Below are 24,610 nucleotides of genomic sequence, written 5' to 3'. Positions count from 1 at the left end.
TTATGATCATCCAGACTTGAATAAACTGCATTAACTGATAATGTTACTAACAACATGCAGCGAGGGAACCGTGCTATCTGTGTTCACGCCAGTATGACAGTAAGAACTGATAAGACGGCCGGAGCGTCTTATCTGACCCATCCTGTCAGGTCTGACCCAGTTAGCTGCTTTTATCTAAAACACTGGGTCACAGTTGAGTTTTCACATGTTTCCGTCCCCTTAACCCTTTAACTTGGAAAATTATCCATATCCCTCTTACAGGTGTTCAATTTATTTGGTAAAAAAAAAAAGTTATAAAAACACAAGCCATCATAATTCACAGCACAATCTGTCTGTAATCTCATTTAAGGCTGTAATCACTACATATTATTCATGACTTAGATAAACTGCATTAATTAATAAATAAAAAGAGTTTCATCAGAATTTCAGCTGATGAAATTCTGATGAATTCATCAGCTGAAATGATGAATTTCAGCTGATGTAGTTTTATATTTTTATCTTTTATTTTTATCTGAGTAGTTTTATATTTTTATCTTTTTGGTGCATTGAATGTTTATTTTCTATGTCTGGGCTTTTAAGACTGAGTGTAGTTATGATCTGTAGCTCTCAACATAGAGATTAACTTCAAAGTCTGATTCCTAACTAATGTTTTAGAAGTGAAATTCACAGGCTCCAAATAAATTTGTACAAACCAAAAACGTTTTGAAACCCTTGAAAACCATTTAATCTAAATAATATGTTAACGTAATGAGCAACAAAGCACTGTATGGTTGTCAGGCACAGTAAAAGTGGATGCTTTTTATGAACCTGCTCATAAATCAAATCACAGATGTGAGGAAGCCTTGCAATGTATGAATCATTTCACCAGTTTCACCCCATTATCCTTTGTGCCAATAAAATGTAAAATATACATTTACTGAGCTGCAGAGTTAAGCTATTAAAGGAGAAGCCACATTATCCAGGGATGTCCTTGTGTGTTTTATAAAGAGACCATAATGAATAATAGGGGAATTATTTCTCTGACTTGCTCATTTCTTTTGCGGTCTTGTCCATATGGATGCACGAGAGTCAGTAGGGAGATTCCAAGTTTAATGTTGCGTTCACTTGCAGCCACCGAAAATGAGCAATAACTCGCTGATCTATTTGCAAACAGTTGCAGTTTGCATAACCTGTTCTCTCAGCTCAAAGTAAAGCAGAGAAAAAGATTGATTTTGCTTTAAATAGTGACTTTTATAGCATAAATTTCAGGTTTTAAATGTTTTAAGTATTCATAGAGGCCTGTGTGAATTAAATTCCTCTCAGGACTTTACGGGCAACAGGCGACTCTAAGCACTCTCAAATGTTGCTTTCCCTCGACTGAGAAGGAAAACTAAAACATTCAAATGTTTTAAACATTTCTACTTATTTTTACTGGTTGTCTCATTGAAATCCAAGATATTGTTTACAAGAGCGAACTGAATTGACGAAACAAACAAACGCACACAAGCAAAAAAAAATTAATTTTAAAAATTTAAAATTAAAAAAATTATTAATTAAATAAGCTAAAAAAAATATACGATCAATTTTTGTAAGATTGTTCTTTTTATCATTGTATAGATTTTCTTCCTGACTGAGCTATTATGTATTGACTCAAGTTCGACCTTGTCATTATGAAACCAGAAAACAGCCTGGGATCTTTTTCACCTTTATTATGCAGATGTATTAGGATGCTGCTGTGTCTGTATCCCAGACAGGCATAATAACTGAGCCAAAGTTAGTCACTTATCTTATTTATTCAAGCAAGTTCCAATTAGCTTATGCATATGTGTCCAATTAGATCCACTTTCATGTTTTTATACAATAAGGCATCAGCTGCCACAGATAGCAGCTCATCTGTTGCTAATAATGTGATTAGTCATCACTCCTGTCATTGAAAATGTCTCCAGCCTCCTCACTGCGTCCACGAGGGAAGAGAAAAGGTTTGGTCTGGTGATGAGGCAGGAAGAGCTGTCGATCTGAGCTCTGATCACCATGCTGCTGGTAGTAAAATGCTGCTTTGTGGCGGAGGATGAGAGCAGCCCTGCTGGTCCCTCTGATTCCTCACTGCTGGAGCTCATGGAGGCAGAACTGAAACAGTCGAGCCATTAGAAGAAGAAAGAAACTGTAATCTCATTATGGCCGATTTGGATAAACGCGGTGTTTGTCAGCAGAACAAAAATCTTAAACATCTGCCGTGGAGCAAACACGGTTTGCATCATGTTAAAGTCCAACCTGAGATGTGAAAACATGGTTTAAATGTTTATTGAAGGCTCAAACTAGTGATTGGAGCTCAATAAGTATTTTTCTACTTTAAGGGGGAGTGCTATGTAAAATAAACTTTATAAAGCTTTACATCATGCAATAATGTTATTCCCTAATGAATCTCAAAGCTGCAGTCTCCAGCTGGGTCTCCGCCTCACAGAGCACCCTCACTGTTCCCTCTTAGCCCCTTAAGACTAGCAGCAGCAGCAATTAAAAAACACCTGGTGGAGCTACGAGTTTGTTGAGCGTAATATATAATCTACTTCTCAGTCCAACGCTCCTAAGAACGACTGGAAACGACAAAATTGAGAAACGTTGTTATGATGATGTGCTGAAAGTAGTGTGGAACCTCTTAAAGAGACAGAAGCCCAATTTCAAGGTGCCAAATTACAAAATCTAATTTGTAATTAGACTATTTCTAAGTTATTTTTGAGATACACAGCATTAGTATGACATAGTTACCTAATATAGTTACCTCAATCGATTGTGCTGTAAAATTATGCTATGTGCTTCAACTATCGTGATTTTATTATATTTATTTCATTTCAAAGGAAAAAGAAAATTCCATGCAGTTGAAAACAAAAGTTCAGTCCAAATTATAATGTGTTTACCCATGTTTCTATATTAAAAATATTTTGGGTTCATATATAATTGTAATCTTAAATGTAATGTTTTCCTTGAAAACTGGAGATCAAAGGTTACGAGAGCAACATTGAGGAGACATTACAAAAATAAGATTAATCCAAGTAACAACCAAGATACAAAAATAATCACAAAAGAGGCACTAATGCTAATGTAAAAACATCAGAATAAGTCATAAAATTACATCCAAACAAAATATTGTAACTATATTTAGACAAAACCTGCATTTCTCCTCATCGGCGTAGAGCCTATTTTTCTGTGTAATATATTATTTACCTCATTGATGTGAGAGAATGAATGTCAGCATGATGTATTCTGACAAACTTTGCCCTGGGAGATGAAGAAACATGTTTTGTCACCATTTCTATACAGCATTGTGAGGCTGCGCTGGATTGTCACAGTCTGTTGACTGAGAAACTTTCACACTTTACTGAATCTGCTTTAATATACTGACTTTTTCCCCCTTTGGTCTCTGTTCACTTAGCAAATTTCGGTTTGCAATTATTTTATTTTCCAACAACAAGCAAAGGAAGGAATGTTTAATTGGATCAAAAATCGTTTTCTTTCTTTTTGGAAATGGCGTTTGTGTGCTTAGAAATGCAAGTGTGCGACTTTATTTGTGTGTACTGTAAAGAGCAGTAATGGGATCACCCACACAAGGCCTCAATTTAAAAGGTTTGGGAAAGTGTTGAAACACAGAGACCTTATGGAGTGAGAGGAAACCTATAGGCGGCCGTGATCATGATAAATGAGCTGTGGGCAGAGACAGATTCCCTTCACTCCTGTTGGGCCTCCGTGTTTCAGACCATCAGGTTTTAAGGGACTCTGACTATGCATCATTAGTAAGCATCTATATTATGCTAAGATCAAATTACTGCAGATCAGTCTGCAGTGTTGTTTGGATGATATGAGGTGTTTGTGGATAATAAAAAAAAGCTTGTAAAAGCTGAAAAGTAACCAGTCTGAGATTTTTGTTTTTACCTAGAGCCATGATGTTTGTCATAAAACTCAGCTTATGACATGCCAGCTGTATAATATGAAAATAATGAAAGTGAAAGAAATGTGTTGAGGGAACAAAGAATCTTTCAAAGAGGATTTCTAAGATTTCTTTAACATTTTTCACATTTTGTCACATTAAATCCTCAAACTTCTATTTTAATTATTTTTCTTTCAACACAGGTGACTGCATGACTGTGAAGAGAAATATTTTTGTTCTTGTACTTTCAACATACATAAATAACCCCAAATACTTTGTGTGAACATCCTTTCATCTCCTTACAAAGCCAGACAACAACATTTTTCTCCATTCTTCTTTGTAAGACTGTCTTTGAACCACTTTATTTTTCCTTGCTGTATATTCTGTTATATTTATTTCTGAACTTTGACTTGGCCATATATTTAGAGTCGTTGTCTTGGAGGTAGGTTGCCTCTTTCAGTTTCTTGTACCCTCCCAAATAAAGTTATTTTGTTTCCTAATTCACTTTACTCTGACATGTTAATCTGCTGAAGAGTTTGATTATCAAAGCATTTCTGTTTGTCCTTCAAGCTAATGCTACACAGCTGAAGAAGGGTAGAGAAGTTAAACATATATATATATCCAATCAGTGGTGGTGAAACATTCTTCATTTGGCTCAGACACTATAAAACAAGTTGCACCTCAAACTAAAAGTAATTTGTAAACATATCAGTAATATGGATTCTTATTAGAAAATGAATGGTTTTAGTAAAAGGGCAGTCACCGCATAAAAGAGTTTCATGATCAGCAGCCAAGGATGTGAACTGTCGCTAAAGAGACAACAATTAATACTTCATTTATTAGAAGTAAAAAGCAGCCCAGAGAGGTGAGAGCAAACATAAAGAAATTTCACATGAATGTTTGTTTTTAACCTTTTGCCTCTGGCTGCCCTTCAGATCTGAGAACTGCAGGGAAAGTAAACAGGTTTGAAAAGTAGGAGAAATCATATGAACCACCACAGCCTGGAGCTGCTAGTCAGGAGGCTCGCCTCCAGGTTTTGGAGCGGGCGACTGTCCAGAGTGATTAATCAAGAGAAATATGCTACAAGATCCTCTTCAAAGCCTTGGCTTCAGATGATGTATGAAAAGCTTGGACTGCTGTGGAGAGTCCTCTTAATGAACATGTTCCATGCAAACAGACAGATATGCACTCTGTGACTTTAAAAAAAAAACTCTTTAGATGCTTGAGGAAATAAAAAAAATTGCTACAGAGAGACACAATCCAAAATGAAAGGATCTGTTTGTTTCTCCAAAAGACAACAAGCCGCCTGGAGTTTGTTTCTCATTAGATCATTTTAGCAGCTATTCACAATTTTAATAAAAATGAGCAGCTGTGCTTCAGTCTGCCACTTGTGCCCAACAAGCAGATAAATCAGAGTAAAGTGGACATTAAAGTTGGAAGAGGGGAGAGGAGCTAAACATTACAGGGCAGCAGGGAGGCTGTCGGATTTTTGTAAAACTCACAATTATAATTAAAAAAGCTAAAGTGTCTTTACCTTTTTAAATGTTCAAGTTAAGATAAATTCTTAGTCTCCAGTAGATTCTAAACATACAGATAGCAAACCCCAGCTTTTGCATCTTTTTAAACACACAATTCTTCTTCATATCACAGCCAAAACAGATTAACCCTTTACGGGACAAAAATGCACAGCAGGCAGTGTGAAGATTAGAAAATAACCCGTTGCTGAACAGGACTCACGTCGACCCACCACTGAAACGCTGAGAGTGGCCGACAGGATACGTTTCTTCAGCGAAATAAAAGGAAAGTTCGGTGGACTGAATGAGACGCCCTAAATCAACCCCTCCAAAATAATTTGCCTCTCAGGATTTCCTGGAGGAACCGTTGTTGTCGAGGCGGAAAAGTAATTTGATTCTTGCTGGTAAGCCATTCATCGTGGGATGAGTTGGGAGTTGCTTTTCATTTGTTGCAGATCACCTTTTGCAAATCCATGCAAAAATCACCAAAAGGGTAAAATGACCTGCAGGACAAGCATGTAGACAGAGAGAGAATTTGTCAGCCCAGAATACTCCTTAGTAAGTAACAAACACAAGAGCAAAAGGAAAAATAAACACCCAGATACGTCAAATTACCAGGATGTTACGTGTAAAATTGATGCATTGCTTTCAGTGGAGAGTTTGCTCCACATGTTCTGATGTCCACAAAAGGTTAAAAAAAATAAACTAATTGTTTGGGATGCCTTCAGCTGTGACAAAATGATTGATTCCACCATATGGTCTCAATCAGTGAGGGTAAATTTTGCTCAGAATGCTGAGGGGGAATCCCTCACTTGTCCCTGCGTGTTTAACTTCACCCAATTATTTAATGGACGCTTGTCCTCTCGCCTCCTCATCTTTATTCTCTGCAGGAGCTCTCATTGCTGCACTCTGAAGGATTGTCTCCTTTCCCTCTTCCTCACCCGTCCTCGGTAATTCCTGTAAAGGGCAGTTTTGGGGTCGAGGTGCCCTACTGTCCGAAGCAGTAAATCCAGGGTTTTGTTTTTGGTGCGTTTTCTTAACGTTTCCTTCACCATGACAGCATCTTGTTTTACTAAATATAAGGGTCCAATATGCTTGAGGCTGAGACTGATCCTGTAGCTAATTCAAAAATTCAGAAAACTTACAAGTTGAGGGGAAAAAGTGATTCTGATATTCAGAAAACCCCATGAGTTTGTTAGGTGAAATAAATTATTCTTTAGGTCTTTAGAGACTAAATCACTGGGAGGTTTGAAGCGAGTGTTCTAGTATAATTACCTGTAAAACATGTGTTGGCTGCTTTGTGTGCTTGCTCAAAAATAGCATCAGTTAAAAAGAACAGATTGTTATTAAGTAAATGCGCCTCTGTGGTTTATTTCCCTGAAAACACAAAGAACCCAGATTGGTTTGTGTCAGGCAGGCTTGTTCTCACCCACACTCTGGTGGACTGGGGACTCTAAATGGCCTGCAGGTATGAATAAGCGTCTGCACGGCAACTCTGAGAGCCTAATGACTTTCCCACCTTCCTGCCAGTGCATGCTGGGAAAGTCTTCATCACCCCCCACACCCCCTGCCACCCTACCACCACCCATGACCCTGAAAAAAGACGAGCGGCGAGGAAAATAAAGGAAGTGGAAAGAAAGAACAAAATGTATTTTTTTCACTCCTCCTCATGCGTTTTCACCTCCAGTGCTGATGTTTTGTCCTTAAATAAAGCCTGTGGCGTAGAGATCCAAGTAATTGATTAGGACATCAAAAAATATATATAAACCTGTTATCAAGGCCACAGACTCAATTTCTTATTGAAATCTTCTTTTGTTAAATGGTTCCTGCACGTTCAGGTGAAGATCAGACTTGACAAGGACAGGCCGGGTGACTGAGATAATTGTGCTGAGCGTGCCCTTGTTCTGCAGTCAGCCTTTATATTTGTAAGGCAATTAACTAGATTAGAAAGCATAATCAATAACGCCACCCTGTGCAACCCTGCTGCCATCTTCCCCTCTGGAGAAGGAAAGCTCTCCTGTCACAGCCCTGTTGATTCTGCATTTTCTGCTACGTTTCTGCTCAAAGCCTTTCTTCCATGTGGCCTTGACTTTTTAGAAATTTATTTAGAAAAATGTGGACAACTTGGGAGAGTTTCTACTCCATTTTGCATTTTCTTTACCCTTTTCAAGCATCTGGAAGGTAATTGATTCTTAATTGATTATTCACCACAATGCACATAAAAAGAAAGGCATGTGTCATTTAGAGATAATCAGTGCACCACTATAATAGGAAAAAAGTATTTGTGGGAATCTGTTGTGTGGAGAAAAGTCTTGATTTCTTTATTTTTTTTTTCCTTTTACAGTCAGACACAGTTGGAAACAAAGAAGTGCTTCATACAACACCCATCATACCAGGCTGCTTCCTTCAAGAACAGACTTAGTGCATCATTTCTCTTCTTAAATGAATTGAATGATGACAGCATCAGGGTGAGATCATACCCATCTGTCCTTAACCAATTTCTTAATGTCACTGTGTCCAATGTTTGAAGACACAAGTAATGTGGATCACATTTGTGTCCTGAGGGATGCTGTTAACCCTTTTCCAAGGTGGAAAGAAACAAAATGCAGCAGCTTTTATCTTGAGAACAGAAATTCTGTTTTTATTTACTCTTGCCACATGTGCAGAACCTTGCAAAAATAAACCACGCCTCTTAATTGTTTTCATATTTTGTCACATTATAGCCACAAACCTGGTATCTAACATGTTGTCTCTTTTATAAAAAAATAATTAAAAATCTAACATGCTGCATGTATTTGTATTCCAGTCTTATCCATAAATATAAACAAGCTTAACCTCATTAGTTAACAGAGTTGTGTCTGTTTTAATCTCAATAATAATAAAAAAAATACAGCTACTTTCTAAAGATCTCAGAGGTTTGCTAGAGAGCGTTAGAGAGCAAAGAGCATCATGAAAACCAAGGAGCACCAAACAGGTCGGAGGTCAAGAAGTTTAGGCCAGATTAAAGTTATGAAGCAATATGGTATTGCACATCTGCAAACCAAGACATGCACTTGAACTGACAGAGCAGGCAAGGAGATTATATTAAAAACATCTAAGAACTGAGGTGGAAGTTCAGATCTAGTTGAAGCCCAGACTTGAATCTAATTGACAATCTGTGGCAAGTCTTAATGTTCAGACTCTCTACATCTTAATGTTCAGACTCTCTACATCCAATTTCACTTAAGACTTTCTTTCACCTATGATAGCAGAGGAAAGTGGTTCTTCTACAAAATATTGACTACAAATGCACACCACACTTTTCAGGTGGAATACTTTTGCAAAGCTCTGTGCAAGTTAGTTTTTGCAAACCAAGACAACAATCTATTTATTTAGAATGTTTTAATTTTTAACGTGACTGTCCTGATGATTAATCAGTTTCACTTCACTGGTGTTACAGATCTACTTCCTTCCCGTTGAATATTTAATTTCGCTGCGTCTTTATCTCCTCGTTAAGACTTTTATTGGCTACCTCAAGCATTTTTCTTAAATGTCCGCATGTGCACCCGCAATGCAAACATGAGTTTGATAAAAGCACATCGAGGTCGCGCCTGGCATGAGCTAACAAAGTCTGTCCGGGAGGGGAAAAGCACACCGTGCCGTCTGAAGACAACTAGAGAAGCGCGGGAATCCTCCTTTTTTTTCTGCCAACTGCACAAGACCCGATTTATAGTGAAGAGTGATCTCACCATATGCGCTGTGGTGGGATTCAGCGTGCCACTACAACACGCACACAGCGACTGCGGCTCCGCTCTTCCCAGAACACCAAAACCTGAGGATACAGGACTTTATTCCAGATCGACAGCGGGATAATCTGTAAGTTACGCCTCCCTTTTTTTGTCTTTTGTTGAGACTGGTGGGGGTTTTGGTGCAGGGGACTCGAAGGATACTGCTGCCTGTTGGTGCACAAAGACGCGCGGGTCCTTGTTGGATTCAGTCTGCAGTCCACTTACCACCAACTGCATTGCCACACAACCGTGGGAAGAGAATGTGTGTATTATGAAACTCTGCGCCCGCCTGGAGCTTTTCTCCTCAACTCTTTGTGGATCATCACGCTTACGTCCGCATGTGGAGTGCAGATCACCACTCTCTGAAACAACTACAATGTGGTGCGCAAAGTAAAGTGGGGGAAATGTTGCATCCGAGCGGCAGTGGACGGGCAGGACTGTGACTTCCAGAGCGTTCCCGCCGACCCGTGAACGCCGCACTCGATGTGGAGCTTGTCGCTGTCCGACGCGCGTGTGGTGCTGAAATTTGGATGATGCCCAGCCTGCGACTGCAGGGCTGCCGCTCCCTGCACCTGAACGAGGACAACGGCCGCTTCGTCCTGCTCGCCGTGCTCATCCTGGTGTACCTGCTGTGCGGCGCTGCGGTCTTCTCGGCCATAGAGAGGCCCTCGGAGCTGCGGGCTCACGGCCGCTGGAACGGGACGCTCCTCAACTTTAGTGAGACCTTCAACATCAGCCTGCAGGAGCTCAACTCTTTCCTGCGGGAGTACGAGGCCGCCATAGCCGCCGGGATCCGGGCTGATGCTCTGAGACCAAGATGGGATTTTACAGGAGCTTTTTATTTTGTTGGAACTGTGGTGTCGACTATAGGTGGGTGATGTTTGCGGCGTTCACTCAATGCCTTGACCTTTGAATCCATTTTGTTGCAGGCACATAGTGGAGAGAGGAAAAAAGAAAAAAGTCAACACACACTTGATAAAATGCCAGGTTTTACGGTGCAGATAAAAAAAAAAACGAGAAAAAGGTAATTCAGTTCTGAACTTTTTCAATCTTTCATGTGACTGATAGCTTGTATGAATCATCTGAAACTCCTTGTTTGAGAGAAAATTCATCTAAAATAAGATCTAACTCCTATTAAAGTCCTTCTGATTAATCCCAAATAAAGTTCAGCTGTGCTAGAAGGAGATTTTCTTTGCAAAACAACACAGAAAACTATAAAGACATCCATATTGCAGAGAAAGAAAATGTTGCAACTTAACATTTCTGGGAACTGAATGTGGGGCTGCACAGTGGCGTAGTTGGTAGAGCTGCTGCCTTGCAGCAAGAAGGTTCTGGGTTCGATTCCCGGCCTCGGTGATTCTGCATGGAGTTTGCATGTTCTCCCTGTGCATGTGTGGGTTTTCTCCGGGTACTCCGGTTTCCTCCCACAGTCCAAAAACATGACTGTCAGATTAATTGGCCTCTCCAAAGTTGCCCCTAGGTGTGAGTGTGTGTGTGTGCATGGTTGTTTGTCCTGTGTGTCTCTGTGTTGCCCTGCGACAGACTGGCGACCTGTCCAGGGTGAACCCCGCCTCTCGCCCGAAACGTTAGCTGGAGATAGGCTCCAGCAACCCTCCAGACCCCATTAAGGGACAAGGGTGCAAGAAAATGGATGGATGGATGGAACTGAATGTTCCCCCAAAAACCAGTGATAGAAAGTGGCTAGCTAAGAGCATGCAGCTACATTAAGTGTCTGCAGGAATTTCCAGCAAGTATTGATGGTGTTTAAGATGTGAGTATATGGAGGACAAACGTGGCAATATATGAACTTTTTCTCTGAAAAGGACACCCAAGTTTGGTGTAAATGAGCAAAAGGCCACTTAAAGTCTCACAATAAGCCCAAAAATTATTTTAAGGTCAGAAGTGAAACTCCTTGTGCCCAGAAGAACACAGTGAAGCATGGTGGTGGCAGCATCATGCATTGGGACCCTATGTTCCAAATTATAGTCAAAGTCGACCCAAAAGCATGAATTACATCATCTGAAGGAGACTTAAGTGGAGAGATGGCAGACGAGAGTGAGATTTAAACTACAAAATGGTTTGAAAAAAGTTCTGAACAGAAAACGTTACCATCAGAAAGAGTTGAAAGCTTTTTGTAAAGAACAGCGGACAAATATTATCAGATCAAGACGTGTTGTTGGTAGACTGTAGTGATCTGATGGAGCCAACACAAAGTACATGTTCAGACCTATTTTGTTTTTTTTTGTTTTTTTATTTAATACACTTGAAGTTTAAAATGAACGAGTCACATGTTGATTTAAACAAAAGTTTTGAATGAAAAGGAGTAGCTGGAGGAAAGAAATCCTATATAGTCTACCTATAGTCAGTTCAATATGTTAGCAAGCATCAATCAAGATAACTCTTTAAAAACAAAACAAAAAAGCATATATATATATTATCTTTGTAATGATCCAGCACTCTACTTGCTTTCATTTTCTTATTTTGTATTTCCCCCTAACAGATTTAAGATTACATTTAAAGAGAGCTGCACATGTTAAGGGGCATGCCAGTGGTGGAGAAAGTTCTGAACAATTATCTTGATCTCATTTTTTTAAACTACAAAAGGCATGTGTAAACAGTTTATATCCACGGTGGTGGCTTCTTCTCAAAAACACAAGTTAGAAGGTGTCCTAAAGCTGAAAATGAGGAACCACCTCACACTGAGACGACAGTAGAAATGAAGTCATTTCAGGCCAGATGGGTTTTGGAGCCACATGTCTTTCTAAATGGTTAAATAATCATATCATTACTTTCAGTCTGGATATCTGAGGGACTGGAGCAGTCTCCCTGTGGATCGCTTTCTTTCCGCTGGCTCGTTCGCAGAATACCAGATTAAACTCTTCCGTTTTTTTTTTTTAGTTAGCTTTTATTTTGGTCGTGTGTTAAATTTTTGGCTCTGATGGACTTTTGGAAATGGGGGCAACATCTGACTTGTTTGCCATTTGGATTCGCTCGCTCATCGCTGGCTATAGGACAGCACCCATGGGTGCAGCCTCTCTTTTTTTTTGTCACATTTCTCATCAAACTAACAGGAATGTCAATGAGAAGCCCCGTCTACTCTCCTCCCCCCGTTTAACATTTACTCATGCAATAGGTCAGAAAAGAGCAAGTGTACCTCCCAGGGCAACCCAAGGGCCAACGGTGTGACGCTCTGCATGCCTGATGGCTCCGACATCCACTTTCCACCCAAATACAGTCCTTTCAGAAAGTATTTAGTTCCTTTGTTTCACATTTGTGATGTTTTGTAACCTTTAAAGTATTTAGTAACATCTCATGGGGTTCACCAACGCAACGAAGCTCATAGCTGAATGGAAGAGTAACTTTTAGTTCAGCCCTCTTTTACCTGGATACCCCTAAATGAAATCTTCTGCAACCAGCTGCCTTCAGATGTAAACGCAGATTGGTGGATGTTTCAGAAATTTACAATCCTAAACACATTTTTTTCTTCAGTAGGGACAGGAGAACAAGAATTCATTGTCAAGTAAAGTTTATTTTTATAGCACATTTCAGCAACCAGACAGTTCAAACTGCGTTGCATCATAAAAACATCATGCAGCCATCATTAATAAATCAAGCAATAAACATTACATTTTGCCAAATAGCATCAAAATCAACTTTTCACTTACTACTAATCAAATGCAAGTCTTGATTTAAAGGAACTCAGTGTTTCATTCCAGAAAAGCTCCAGATTTGAGGAGCATAGAAGCTGATTGCTGCTTCTCTGTGTTTGGTTCTGGTTCTGCAGGTGAAGAGCAGACCAGAACCAGAAGACCTGAGAGATCTGGATGGTTGATACAACAACAACAGCAGATCTTTAATGCATTTTTGTGCTGCGCCACAGGAAGATGAATGAAGCTTCAGATAATATTTAGCACCTTTTACTAGAATTACAGCTGTAAGTTTATCGAAACGGAAACATTTGCCAATTTCACTTCTCTCTGTGAAAAGCAATTTTAGAATCTTTCCACAAATTCTCGATTAGAATTAGGTCAGAATTTTGACATTAATACAAGCCAGATTCCATGGCTCTGGTTGTATATTTAATGCTGTACTGATAGAAGATGGATCTGTGCCTCGGTCACATAGAGCTTTGTTGTTCCTGACAGGTTTTCTTCAAGGATTGACACACATTTACGATAAACCATGACCAGTTTCCCAGTTCCTGCTGAAGAAAAGCTGATCCACTCCTTTGTTTCACTAGATGTGTACAACTTCATTTTGTCGACAGACTCGTACCTGAGTTGTGGATTTCTGCAGCTCCTCCAGTCAGCATGGTCACTCTCAGCTGTTTCTCTGATTAATGCTCGTCTTTCGTAGTATCGGTGGATGATCGTCCCTTCCTTGGTACCTTTTAGATACTTAGTGGTGCAGTTCATCAACTATGTGGTGTTTAAAACATAGAATATTCTTAAATCATCTAATCTAACTTTAAACTTTTCTACAGTTGTATCTTTCACCTGTCTGCTGTGTTCCTTTAAGGACTAAAACAATTAATCGGATTAATCGTGATGAACTGAGTATTGAAATAATTGTCAGCTAATTTAGTAATTGATTAATTGTTAACTTAAGTATGCAAAGTAAAAAAAAATGGGCCACATGCTGAAAAAACATATTGAGAGCAGAGATTAAGCTAAAACTGTACAAAATATGTGAACATATTTTGCATTTAAGGTAAAAAAAAAAAAAGAAAAACCTTTATATGTAAATATGTTCTACCCAAAACTCCTCATAGTTTTAGCTTCAGCCAGTTCAATAGGAATGCTGCAGATTAGGCAATAAAATGTTTAATTTATAAACGAAATTTAATTTCTTTTTTATTTTCATCTTTTAATGTGTGTATAGTATTGCATTAAAAAGGCTTAAGTGGTTGATTGAAAAATCTGTAGAATGTGCCATTTTTTTATCTGATCAATTGATTAATCGCCAGAATAATCGATTACTAAAACAATTTTTATCTGCAGCCCTATTTCCTTTGTATTCAAAAGGTTTGTTCATTACTGCTCTGAAACAAATCTATGAATCTTAGGAGTTTAATCTAATGTGCTCATATGAGATTTGACTTGTGAGGCAATAAGTTGCAGCTGATTTTATTTTGGTGAAAGATGAATACGGATGAAGTTCAGACGACAGATTTTTATTGATTTATTATCATTTCCCTATCACTTTACCTACTTTGTGTTGCGTTTTCTCATAAAATCCCACTAACATACGTTGGTTGTGACAAGACAAAATGTGAAAAAGTTGAATGCATACTTTGGCGAAGCCCTTTGGACAGAGAGTGAATATAAATGGATGAAAACAGTGCAGGTTATAATCAAAGCTGACAGCAGCTTTATCTCAGACCTCGCCCTAAACACAAACATATATTCGTATACGTGCAACATGACGGCATACCCCTGGCTACTACTTTTAATTGAAAGCTGCGGCGAGACAGGACGTGAGAGGAAACTGATGGTCATGTTTCGCTGTGATTCCTCAGGGAAAATTGGATTCACATAGGCAGAACTGTCACAACTTTATTTACTGTAGACCTGTCAGGAGAGCTTTATTGGCCCTCCCACCTTCCGCTCTTGGATACACAAATGCACTCATACGCAGCTCTCAGGGCGACCGCGCACTCAGCCACAGCAGCTGTGTTTGCTTACATGTCTGTGGCAGGTTGTCCTCCTTTGTACTTTAGTTGTCATGCAGCATCACTGTCTTCCCTGACAGGTAGATTATCTAAAACTGACTCAGCTGCTCGGGTAAAGGAGGGAGTTAAAGTGAGATGTTAATATTCCGTGTTTCTCCAGTAGTTTTTCTGTTAGATTTCCTCTTGGGATTTCATCCAGCTTTGATCTCCTCCACCAACGTCGTCCGCCGGTCTGCGTATGCCTGTCTTTTGGCATGCTGGTGAGCTGCTGATATGAAAGGGATTCGAGGACCTCCCCACATCACTTTTTATAAGAGCGGCTTTCCCCCCCTGTGAGCTCTGGATGCTCCTCCTAAACACTTCCTGTCTCTGACTCAGCTGTGGGAGAGGCTTCAAATCAGCAGTGACTCTTTGCTCCCCTTGATGTGCCTCCATGGTATCACTTTGAAAGATAAAAGCAAAGCTGTGGCCACATGATGCGGTTGTTTGCCAGAGGTTTGTGCTCAGGATCACTGACTATTAGGTGCTTTCAGGGATGCGTTGTTGCAGGAATACAGGAAAGATTGTCCACAAAATGCTTTCTCGCTCAAATGGGGTCGAAACAACTGCAATGTTTGCTGACTTTAGATAATCGGAAATGAGAACATGTGCTGCTCTGTGGCCTTTCAGTGCATAACGGGAGTTTTCCTCCAGCAACTACTATATTATTCTTTTAGGCTGGTGAACCCATCAGTGCAACATGGGGTATTTTTGAATTAAGAACCAGGTAGGACTTTCACTATCTTTTTCAAATATAACCCAAGCTGTTTCATAATCTTAAGTCATTTCCTCTAACAAGCCACCATCCCCTCTTAACCCCAGAACAGTAGCACATATTTTGTTCCTCCATCCCTAATTTATATTCAGCTGTCAGTCACTTTGGTGCATTAATCACATCTCTGTTAAAATGTGCAAAACATTTAGTGCTCAAAATAATTCATGTAAACTGTAAAACTAAGGCTGCGTTCACACTGCAGCCTGAAGTAACCCAATTCCAATTTTTTGGACGCAATGCGATCTGTAGTGTATGTGATCTTTTCAGGGCAGTCTGAACAACACAGGTTTAATTTTTATCGAATGCGACCCAGGCCTCTTGGATATCCGATTCGTATCTGATTCAAATGTGACGACCAGGTCGCGTTCATCCGACCTGAACATCACTGATACGCGACAAATGTCACTATTCTGTGTCCTGATACTCGCAAGTGGGAAGAAAAACAACCGTGACAGACTATAACGAGGATTAAGTTGTTAATATGCAACAACTTCATATGTGTAAGCTATGCTCCACCGTTAGCATCCATATTTACTTCCGCAAAACGCCGAGCACTACTTCTTCTTTATGACGGTTGGCAAAAGATTTATGTATGACGTTATTGCGCCCTCTACTGCGCATGAGGGACGCTTTCACGTTGTTAACAATTCACACTGGAGAACACATACAGGTCGCATATTTGGAAGTGTGAACGACCACGGTAAAACAAACAAAAAAAATCCGATTTGACAAAAAAAATCGGATTTTCACTTCAGGCTGCAGTGTGAACGCAGCCTTAGTTACCCTGTAAACATAAGCCACTTGCTCAGAGTGGATAGTTTAATCAATAAAAGCAAGTATTCATGTCAATGAAAGTGTCAGTTGTAAATGAAAAGTCCTGACCCAATTGCTTATAAGCAATATAGGCAAATGGCTTTGCCATGTTTCCATTATGGCAGCTCTGTCATGAGGCGGTGGTTTACGGTGAGTGAGATGACGCTTAGGCCCAGGTTGTGATGGAAAATGATGAATTTAATGACAAGGATCAACAACAAGGAACAACGGGGAAACAGCACGAGGAAAACTGGCAGCACGGAGACAGGTGACATCAATGAGCATTCAATTGACAAGGACCCGACGAAGAACACAGACAACAGGGGAGACTAAATACACACGGGGCAATCACGGGAACGAGACACACCTGGGAGACAATCAACGGGGAAAGACGCAGAGACAGGACTAACAGGGAACAGGATCACACAGAAACTCAAAAATAAACACATAGAAACACGGATCATGACAGTACCCCCTCCTCAAGGGGCGACTACCAGGCGCCCAACAAGAAAAGTCCAAAAAACAAAAAACAACCCAACAGGGTGGGCGGAGGAGCGACGGCAGGAGGGCCAGAGTCCAGAAAACCAAACCCAGATCCCAACAGGGTGGGCGGAGGGGCGACGGCAGGAGGGCCAGAGTCCAGAAAACAAAAACCAGATCCAAAACCAAACTAACCCCGCAAAACCCTCCGGGGGCCGACCACGGCACAGGAGGTAGACCTCTCGTGGGAGGTCCGGCGGGTGGCGACGCAGGAGGCGGAGCTTGAGCCGAGGCGGGCGGCGACGCAGGAGGCGGAGCTTGAGCCGCGGCGGGCGGCGACGCAGGAGGCGGAGCTTGAGCCGCGGCGGGCGGCGACGCAGGAGGCGGAGCTTGAGCCGCGGCGGGCGGCGACGCAGGAGGCGGAGCTTGAGCCGCGGCGGGCGGCGACGCTGGAGGCGGAGCTTGAGCCGCGGTGGGCCGGTCGGAGCGCCGGCTACTGCAGGCGCTGGAGACTGGGGTTCGGGCGAAGCAGAGGCCGGGGAACCGGCAGGACGGCCGGGCGGAGTCTCGGGCGGAGCAGAGGCTGGGGGACCGGCAGGACGGCCGGGCGGAGTCTCGGGCGGAGCGCCGGCTGCTGCGGGAGCTGGGAGCTCGGGCGGAGCGCCGGCTGCTGCGGGAGCTGGGAGCTCGGGCGGAGCAGAGGCCGGGGAACCGGCAGGACGGCCGGCTGGAGTCTCGGGAGGAGCACCGGGGAGCTGCGCACCGGCAGCGGACTCTGGCGGAGCGCCGGCTGCTGCGGGCGCTGGGAGCTCGGAACGAGCGCCGGCTGCTGCGGGCGCTGGGAGCTCGGAACGAGCGCCGGCTGCTGCGGGCGCTGGGAGCTCGGAACGAGCGCCGGCTGCTGCGGGCGCTGGGGACTCTGGAGGGACACTAGGGGACTCTGGAGGGACACTAGGGGACTCTGGAGGGACACTAGGGGACTCTGGAGGGACACTAGGGGACTCTGGAGGGACACTAGGGGACTCTGGAGGGACACTAGGGGACTCTGGAAGCCGCACGCCGGCAGCGGGCGCAGGAAGCTCGGGGAGCCGCACGCCGGCAGCGGGCGCAGGAAGCTCGGGGAGCCGCACGCCGGCAGCGGGCGCAGGAAGCTCGGGGAGCCGCACGCCGGCAGCGGGCGCAGGAAGCTCGGGGAGCCGGGCTGTGGCGGCCGGAGACGGGCAGGCTGCGGTAATAGGTGGAGCTGGCTTAGGTCTCGCAGCCAGCACAGCCTTTACCGTCTTCAGCTCCAATTCTACCTCCTGGTAAAATTCCACCAAGCCCAACCGAGGAAGGAGCTGGATCCACCTGTCCAGCTGGATCGCCATACGTGTGGCGGCGTTGAGGCGGCTGAACGGTGAATATGGTTTACTTATTTCCTCGTCGTATCTCCTGATCTCCCTCCACAGGGAACGACGGTCTGCTGGGTCCATGATGCGATGCGTTTCTCACCGGTCGTGGTCGGGTCCTTCTGTCATGAGGCGGTGGTTTACGGTGAGTGAGATGACGCTTAGGCCCAGGTTGTGATGGAAAATGATGAATTTAATGACAAGGATCAACAACAAGGAACAACGGGGAAACAGCACGAGGAAAACTGGCAGCACGGAGACAGGTGACATCAATGAGCATTCAATTGACAAGGACCCGACGAAGAACACAGACAACAGGGGAGACTAAATACACACGGGGCAATCACGGGAACGAGACACACCTGGGAGACAATCAACGGGGAAAGACGCAGAGACAGGACTAACAGGGAACAGGATCACACAGAAACTCAAAAATAAACACATAGAAACACGGATCATGACAAGCTCATTCTTTTAGTGTTTTCAAATGGAAGGAAGTCGAATGTTTGTGACTCTACCTGAAAATGTTTAAGACAGCACTACACCCTATTTGCGCAGCCATTTGAAATCTAACATGCTTGTGCAATTTGTAAAGTATTCCTTGATTGCTTTCATGCACCAGTAAACTCCACATTTTCAAAACATTTAGCATAAAGACCTAAAAATCAGCAGTTCTCCTGGTCACAGTGACACGTTTTGTTTGCAAACGACTCTAACCGTGCCAAAAGATTTAAAATATGAAACAAAAGAACATTTTGTCGCAACAAAGTGTACGAACTGTTCCAATCAGTCATTACATAATGGGCAAAAAAATATTCAGTGCATCATTGCTTGTCAGTGTCTAGCCTGTTACATCACTTTCATACCAGTGGAATTTGTCATCTTTCTATGCAGGGAGAGTCAAAATGGATCCAGATTCAGAAATGCATTGATGTTAATGTTTTTCTTTCAGGGAAACTGAAATTCTGTAGGTATTGTAGAAATATTGTAAATGTAAAACAAAATAAAATCTATCAGAGAATAAAAAATGAGAGGTCATGAATGCAAGACACTGAATATTTACATTTTTATTGCTCTTTGAAATTCAAATTTGTAGACAACTTTGTGTAAAACCAAAAATATATATATTTACAACAGCTATAACAACCTTTAGGCAAAAATGTGCACAACTATGAACAATATCATCAGTGACAGCTGAGGTTCACCTGAGAGAAACTTTTCAATTTGGGAAACGTTTTCATGAATGTATGATAAATAAATGCTTCACTAATGAAACATTCCTAAAGACAAAACAATACCATCGCTGTTTCTACAACATTTTTACTCTCCACATATATAGAAAAAAGAAGCAAAACAATAAGTGCAGATCATGTTCACTGACTGCAAAGGGTTTCTTGGTAGCTGTTGCGAGGTAAAACGGCATGACTACAACTTCCCTTGTATGTAAACAAACCTCAGGAAGGTTTTACTCTCTTGGTGGCATGCCAGAGTCTTATCTAAGGTGGAAATCACCAAAATACATGCATGTGGAAAAACACAGGGATGTGAGAAGAGAAACACTCTTTATTTTCAGTGATGTCAGCAAGTAGCCAGGTCATTGAGAGAGCAGTAGTGTGCTTGGGCAGAAATCCCCTGATGTTATTCTTCTTTAATGAAGTTGAATGAGGTCGGCACCTTTTATGGCCCCCACCAGTTGGTGATTTAATACGAAGTTGTAAAACCTCTGACTTAAGTTCATCCGACCACACAGGTAATTAGGGTTTGACATAAAATCAGGGTTAGTGGTAAAATCGATACATTTTTCTATTCCTCGGCCCTGCCTCCCTACCTGATGAAACAATAAATATGTTTTACTTTACTAACACATAAAATGAACCCAAAATGTCTAAATATTTAAGACATTTTGGTTAAATGTTCTTGGCTTTAAAGGATGAAACACCTGTTGAGTGTGAGACGTTTACTGTCAAACATCTCACATGCAGGTCATTAGTTTACATACACTCACCATTGGCATGAATGTCAGATTAATAAAAATATATATATTTTATTGCTTTCAACAACATAGTAGCAAAACTGATTGTAACATTTCTTCTTCATGTCAGAAATGGTGAAGTTCATTAAACTTGTTTGGTAATTAACAGTTTTAAGCAACCAGATGAACTTATCAGATGCAATGAGGAGCAGCTGAAGTAAAATGAATGCAGGGAAACCAAAGAAATAATTAGCACAGTGGAGCTGGACCAACACAAAAAGATCTGGAACCCAAATAAAGCCTGACAATTAATCTAAAAAAATAGACACAAATACACAATAAACAGAAGAACAGAAGAATAAACAAAGAAACTAAATTAATGTATATGTCAAAAACTTATAAGTAATAATAATGAACTAAATATGGGAAGAACATAAATAAACCACAAGAGAAATATAAAAATGCAAACACTAAAGAAAACCAAAACCTAAAAACTCCATGATAAATTTCTGCAACCTTTACAATCCAAAGAGACATTTCCGTTCTCAGTCAAGTTAAATAAAACTTCACTACAGTAAGAATTCAGTTATTACAGCCATTGTGGAAAATCCAAAGAGCCACTTGCGGTTCCGACTGCAGTCTAAAACGATCATTTTATATTAATTATTCACATTCTGCCAAGACGATTGGTCAAAATCTTATCCAGAATTATGGCAAGAACTTGTTGATGTGAGTAAAATGTGTAGCTGAAGTCCTTTTAACCAAATGTTAGTGGGGTGTATGCAAAATGTTGACTGCGTAAAGAAAATCTACAATAATTTTGTGGGGAAGAAAATTGGATAGTTAAAATTCCTTGTATTAAAAACCGGAATTAAAACGACATGCCTGGCTGAAATGAGTTTAAGTTAAAAATGAGTTCTAATTTGCTGAACAATTGGCCCAGAAGTCTCCCTCTTTCCACTGCAATGATCATTTGACAGAAAAAAAAAAAAACATCCATGGTGCGTATTTTCCAATCATAACTCACTCATCGTCTGTGGGCGCCTGGCCGACTCTGAAGCCTTTCTACTGACGACCAAACAAGAAATAATGTTTACAGGAGACTCCAACATTCGCTGGCTGTTGGTTCGGCAAATCATTCCCCAAAGAGCCATCAGCGCCTAATGGCTTCACTGATCCCCTGATTTTTCCTTCAGCATTATTTATGTCTCCAAGTATTTACCATGATGAGCCAGGCTCTACTTACAGGCAGTCGTGAACTGAATCTTTTTCTACAGAAGAAAAGCTTTGCTGTAATTGGTAGCTCTTTGTGATTACTTTTTTCATAATTAATTGTAACTAATAATTAAGTCTGTGCACCTTGATTTATCTGGATACCACTTTGTCTCTTTTCATGCTGTGTTTTTAGTGATGGATTTCATTCAATATTTCAGGCCTTGATGTTAGAAAAAAGTATCAAGTCATGTCAAGTTTATTTTTGTAGCACATTTCAGCAACAATTAGCATGTGCAGTTTGAACTGCTTTACTATGCTTTACTATGTAAAGCAGTTCAAATAAAAGCATAATGCAATAACCGATTGTGTTGAGAACAAGCAGTAAACATTATACTTTTAAAATGAATAATCAAAATCATCTGCAAATATTGGAATGAAGGCTAACTAAACCTTTTAAGAGGTTTTAAGAGACTCAAACTATAATATACTGCAAACCTGGAAAATGTGTCATAGACAAAAGGCGGCACTCAAGCAATGCACTAATCGTCCAAGTCAGGGTTTAACTTCTTACCGAAGGAGTTTACATTGTTTACAAAAGAGGCTGACTTCCAGCAGAGTTTATTCTAATAAATGACCTTTGCACGATGCAGAACTTGGCAGAAGTCAATGAGACTGAAAACCGGACAACAATTTGGGAAGGAGGCGAGAGGGGATGAGGAAATGTTTAAATGCAGAACAGGATTTGTATTCATTTTAGCCAAAGGTTTCCTAAACTTAAAGCCAAGTGATATAAAGCAAGAATATCACATATAACAGTATCACAATACTGTGTTTAATAGCAACTCATGATAAATAGCTGCTGGCTGGAGTCTCACCTTCCCCCAAATCTAAAAAAAACAACAACAAAAAACAGAAGAAAAACAGCAAAAGTGGAAAACAAGACAGCATGTGTGATAGTAGCACCTCCTGTTAGCTTGGCCATGTGAGAATAGTAAATCACACTCTCAGTTTGCAGGAACACTAGTTCATATCCTGCCACATATAACATCCTGTTGAGTTCATGTGGATTATTTATGATGCTATGTGTAGCTAACTGGTATTGGAATGAAAAAAGTCAAATGTAAACATGAACAGGGTTTTTTTTTTTTACAGTAATTTCACCGTGTTATGTTTTATTTTTTTATTTAACTGTGGTTTGAGAGCATCTTGCCTCATAGATGGTTTAACAGCTCACAAAGATTTTAAATAATAAGGCCAGTTTCTCTGCTGCTTCAGTTGCTTAAAGGTTTCTGCTTGATGAAGTGAGTAACACTTCATTTATGCAGACAGAGAGTCTGCAGACAGAGTGTTGTATTGGAATAAAAGAGATTTCTTTTGTGTTAAAGTTGATCTTCTGCCTCTTATTAGTTTTACCGCTTTCTCAGAAAGAAGAAGGGATGAAATTTAAGTTCATTTTCAACACAGGTGCTGTTTGAGTTTATCACCTTCACAGAGTCCACAGCATTAAACATCACAATAAATTGGTTTAAAGGGTCAGTCAGAATCAGAACTTGTGCAACAATAAGATGTTGTAGGAAGTGGAGCTGTAGTTTCATTATAATGGCTAATTATTTCTCAAAATAACAAAAGGTTTCTGATCAGTAGATGCTGACCGATCAGCAGCAGCGCAGGGTTTTAATTTCCCCTGAAGGGGGGAAAGCAGCTCCCATCAGGTATGAAGGGAAACCAATTATTCCTTCGGCAGCGAGAAGTCTCTTGTAAACACTGCCTTGTACACACGTCAGGAGAGGTTGTACATTCAACCACTGGGGCAGTGGAGCTGTGGGCATGAGGTCAGCGGTGGGGTCAGCATTTTACAGACACATCTTTCATTATATCTCTCATTTAGTTGAGGTCCAAATGATGGGACGTGTCCCCTGAGAGAGCCCGTCAGGTAGCAGCTGCTTCCACAATTAGAGGGGAACAGGTGAAGCTGCTGTCCAGAAACAAGAAAAGAGTTCGATGTCAACAAAGGCCAGAAGGTATGAAGGTTTCAGCTGGGAAATTTCTACCCTGTGGCCTGAGGTTCGTAATGAGGAAGAGCAGGTCTGACTCTGGGTTGGAGGAGATGTGTGGCTGGATACAAAACGTTAAAACTCTACCGGTTTATTGAATGTATTTTAACTGAACTTTTATGGAACAACCAGCACGAACTTGCTAATTATTTTAAAGTGAAAGAAAAAGAAAATATAAAAATAGTAAAAAAAAAAAAAAAAAAGAAATACTATGCCATTTGTTTGCACTGAACCCCTTTTACTCTGAAGTCCCTAAATAAATTTCAATGCAACTAATTGGTGCAAATTAAACCTTGCAGTTTAATTTGAGTATTAACTGGGCTGCTCTGTAAATGCCTCAGAGATTTGTGAGGGAATAGAATAATTTTATTTAAAACAATTTACCAAACCTTCAACATCGAATGGAGAGCTGTTCAATTTCTCATCCGAAGATAAAACAACTGTAAAGACAGCAACGTGTCTTTACAAATTAAATGTTTGATTTCCATCTGTGCAAAGCTGTAATAGCTGTAACCCCTAATATTTGCACTTATAACTACAACAAAAAGTGATTTTACAAAGTGTTGAATTGATGAGTAAAGACAAAACACAGTTTTCCTTTTTTTGTAACCATTGTGCCAAACTTTTCTACTTATTACACATGTATTACTTCTATAGGTGTTGCACATAAAAATCTGTCAGGGCTAGTTGTTTTAATATCGCAAATCTGAAACCATGTATGACGTTTAATCTGTATTTTTCCAATTGGTTTCTGACTGCTGATGTTGCTTGAAAGGTTTTCCTATGACAGCCTGTTTGTTTTGTGCTAGATGGAGGAACCTGACTTTAACTGGCTTGATAGAGAGCTCTATAGTGTTTGCTGTTTGATTTATAAAACCCAGATCTCTTGATCTGATTAATTCTGGCATCCAGTAAATAATCAGGATGCAGAATTGGCAAAAGAGCAGAAAGAAACCAAGAAAGAAAACTAAATGACCAGATAGGCAGTGAGTGGAAAATGACTAAGAGCATCACAAAATCTGGT

At 40.8% G+C, this 24,610-nt stretch overlaps 1 protein-coding gene across 1 annotated transcript in view; it reads left to right on the top strand.

Annotated features, from left to right (window-relative positions):
• The first annotated feature begins 7,031 nt into the window (after window positions 1–7,031).
• The window catches only part of kcnk12 (potassium channel, subfamily K, member 12), a 52,691-nt gene continuing 35,112 nt past the window's right edge, over window positions 7,032–24,610 (top strand). Inside the window, exon 1 of the mRNA XM_081616250.1 lies at window positions 7,032–10,049. Within this exon, the coding sequence (XP_081472376.1) occupies window positions 9,710–10,049 (340 nt within the window). The 5' untranslated portion in view covers window positions 7,032–9,709. The remainder of the gene's footprint in view (window positions 10,050–24,610) is intronic.

The sequence above is a fragment of the Poecilia reticulata genome, chromosome 15 (genome assembly GCF_904066995.2).
Source record: "Poecilia reticulata chromosome 15, P_reticulata-male-v2, whole genome shotgun sequence".
NCBI classification, from domain to species: Eukaryota; Metazoa; Chordata; class Actinopteri; order Cyprinodontiformes; family Poeciliidae; genus Poecilia; species Poecilia reticulata.
The sequence above is the reverse complement of the archived record's forward strand: the minus strand, read 5'-3'. Positions and strand labels throughout refer to the sequence as shown.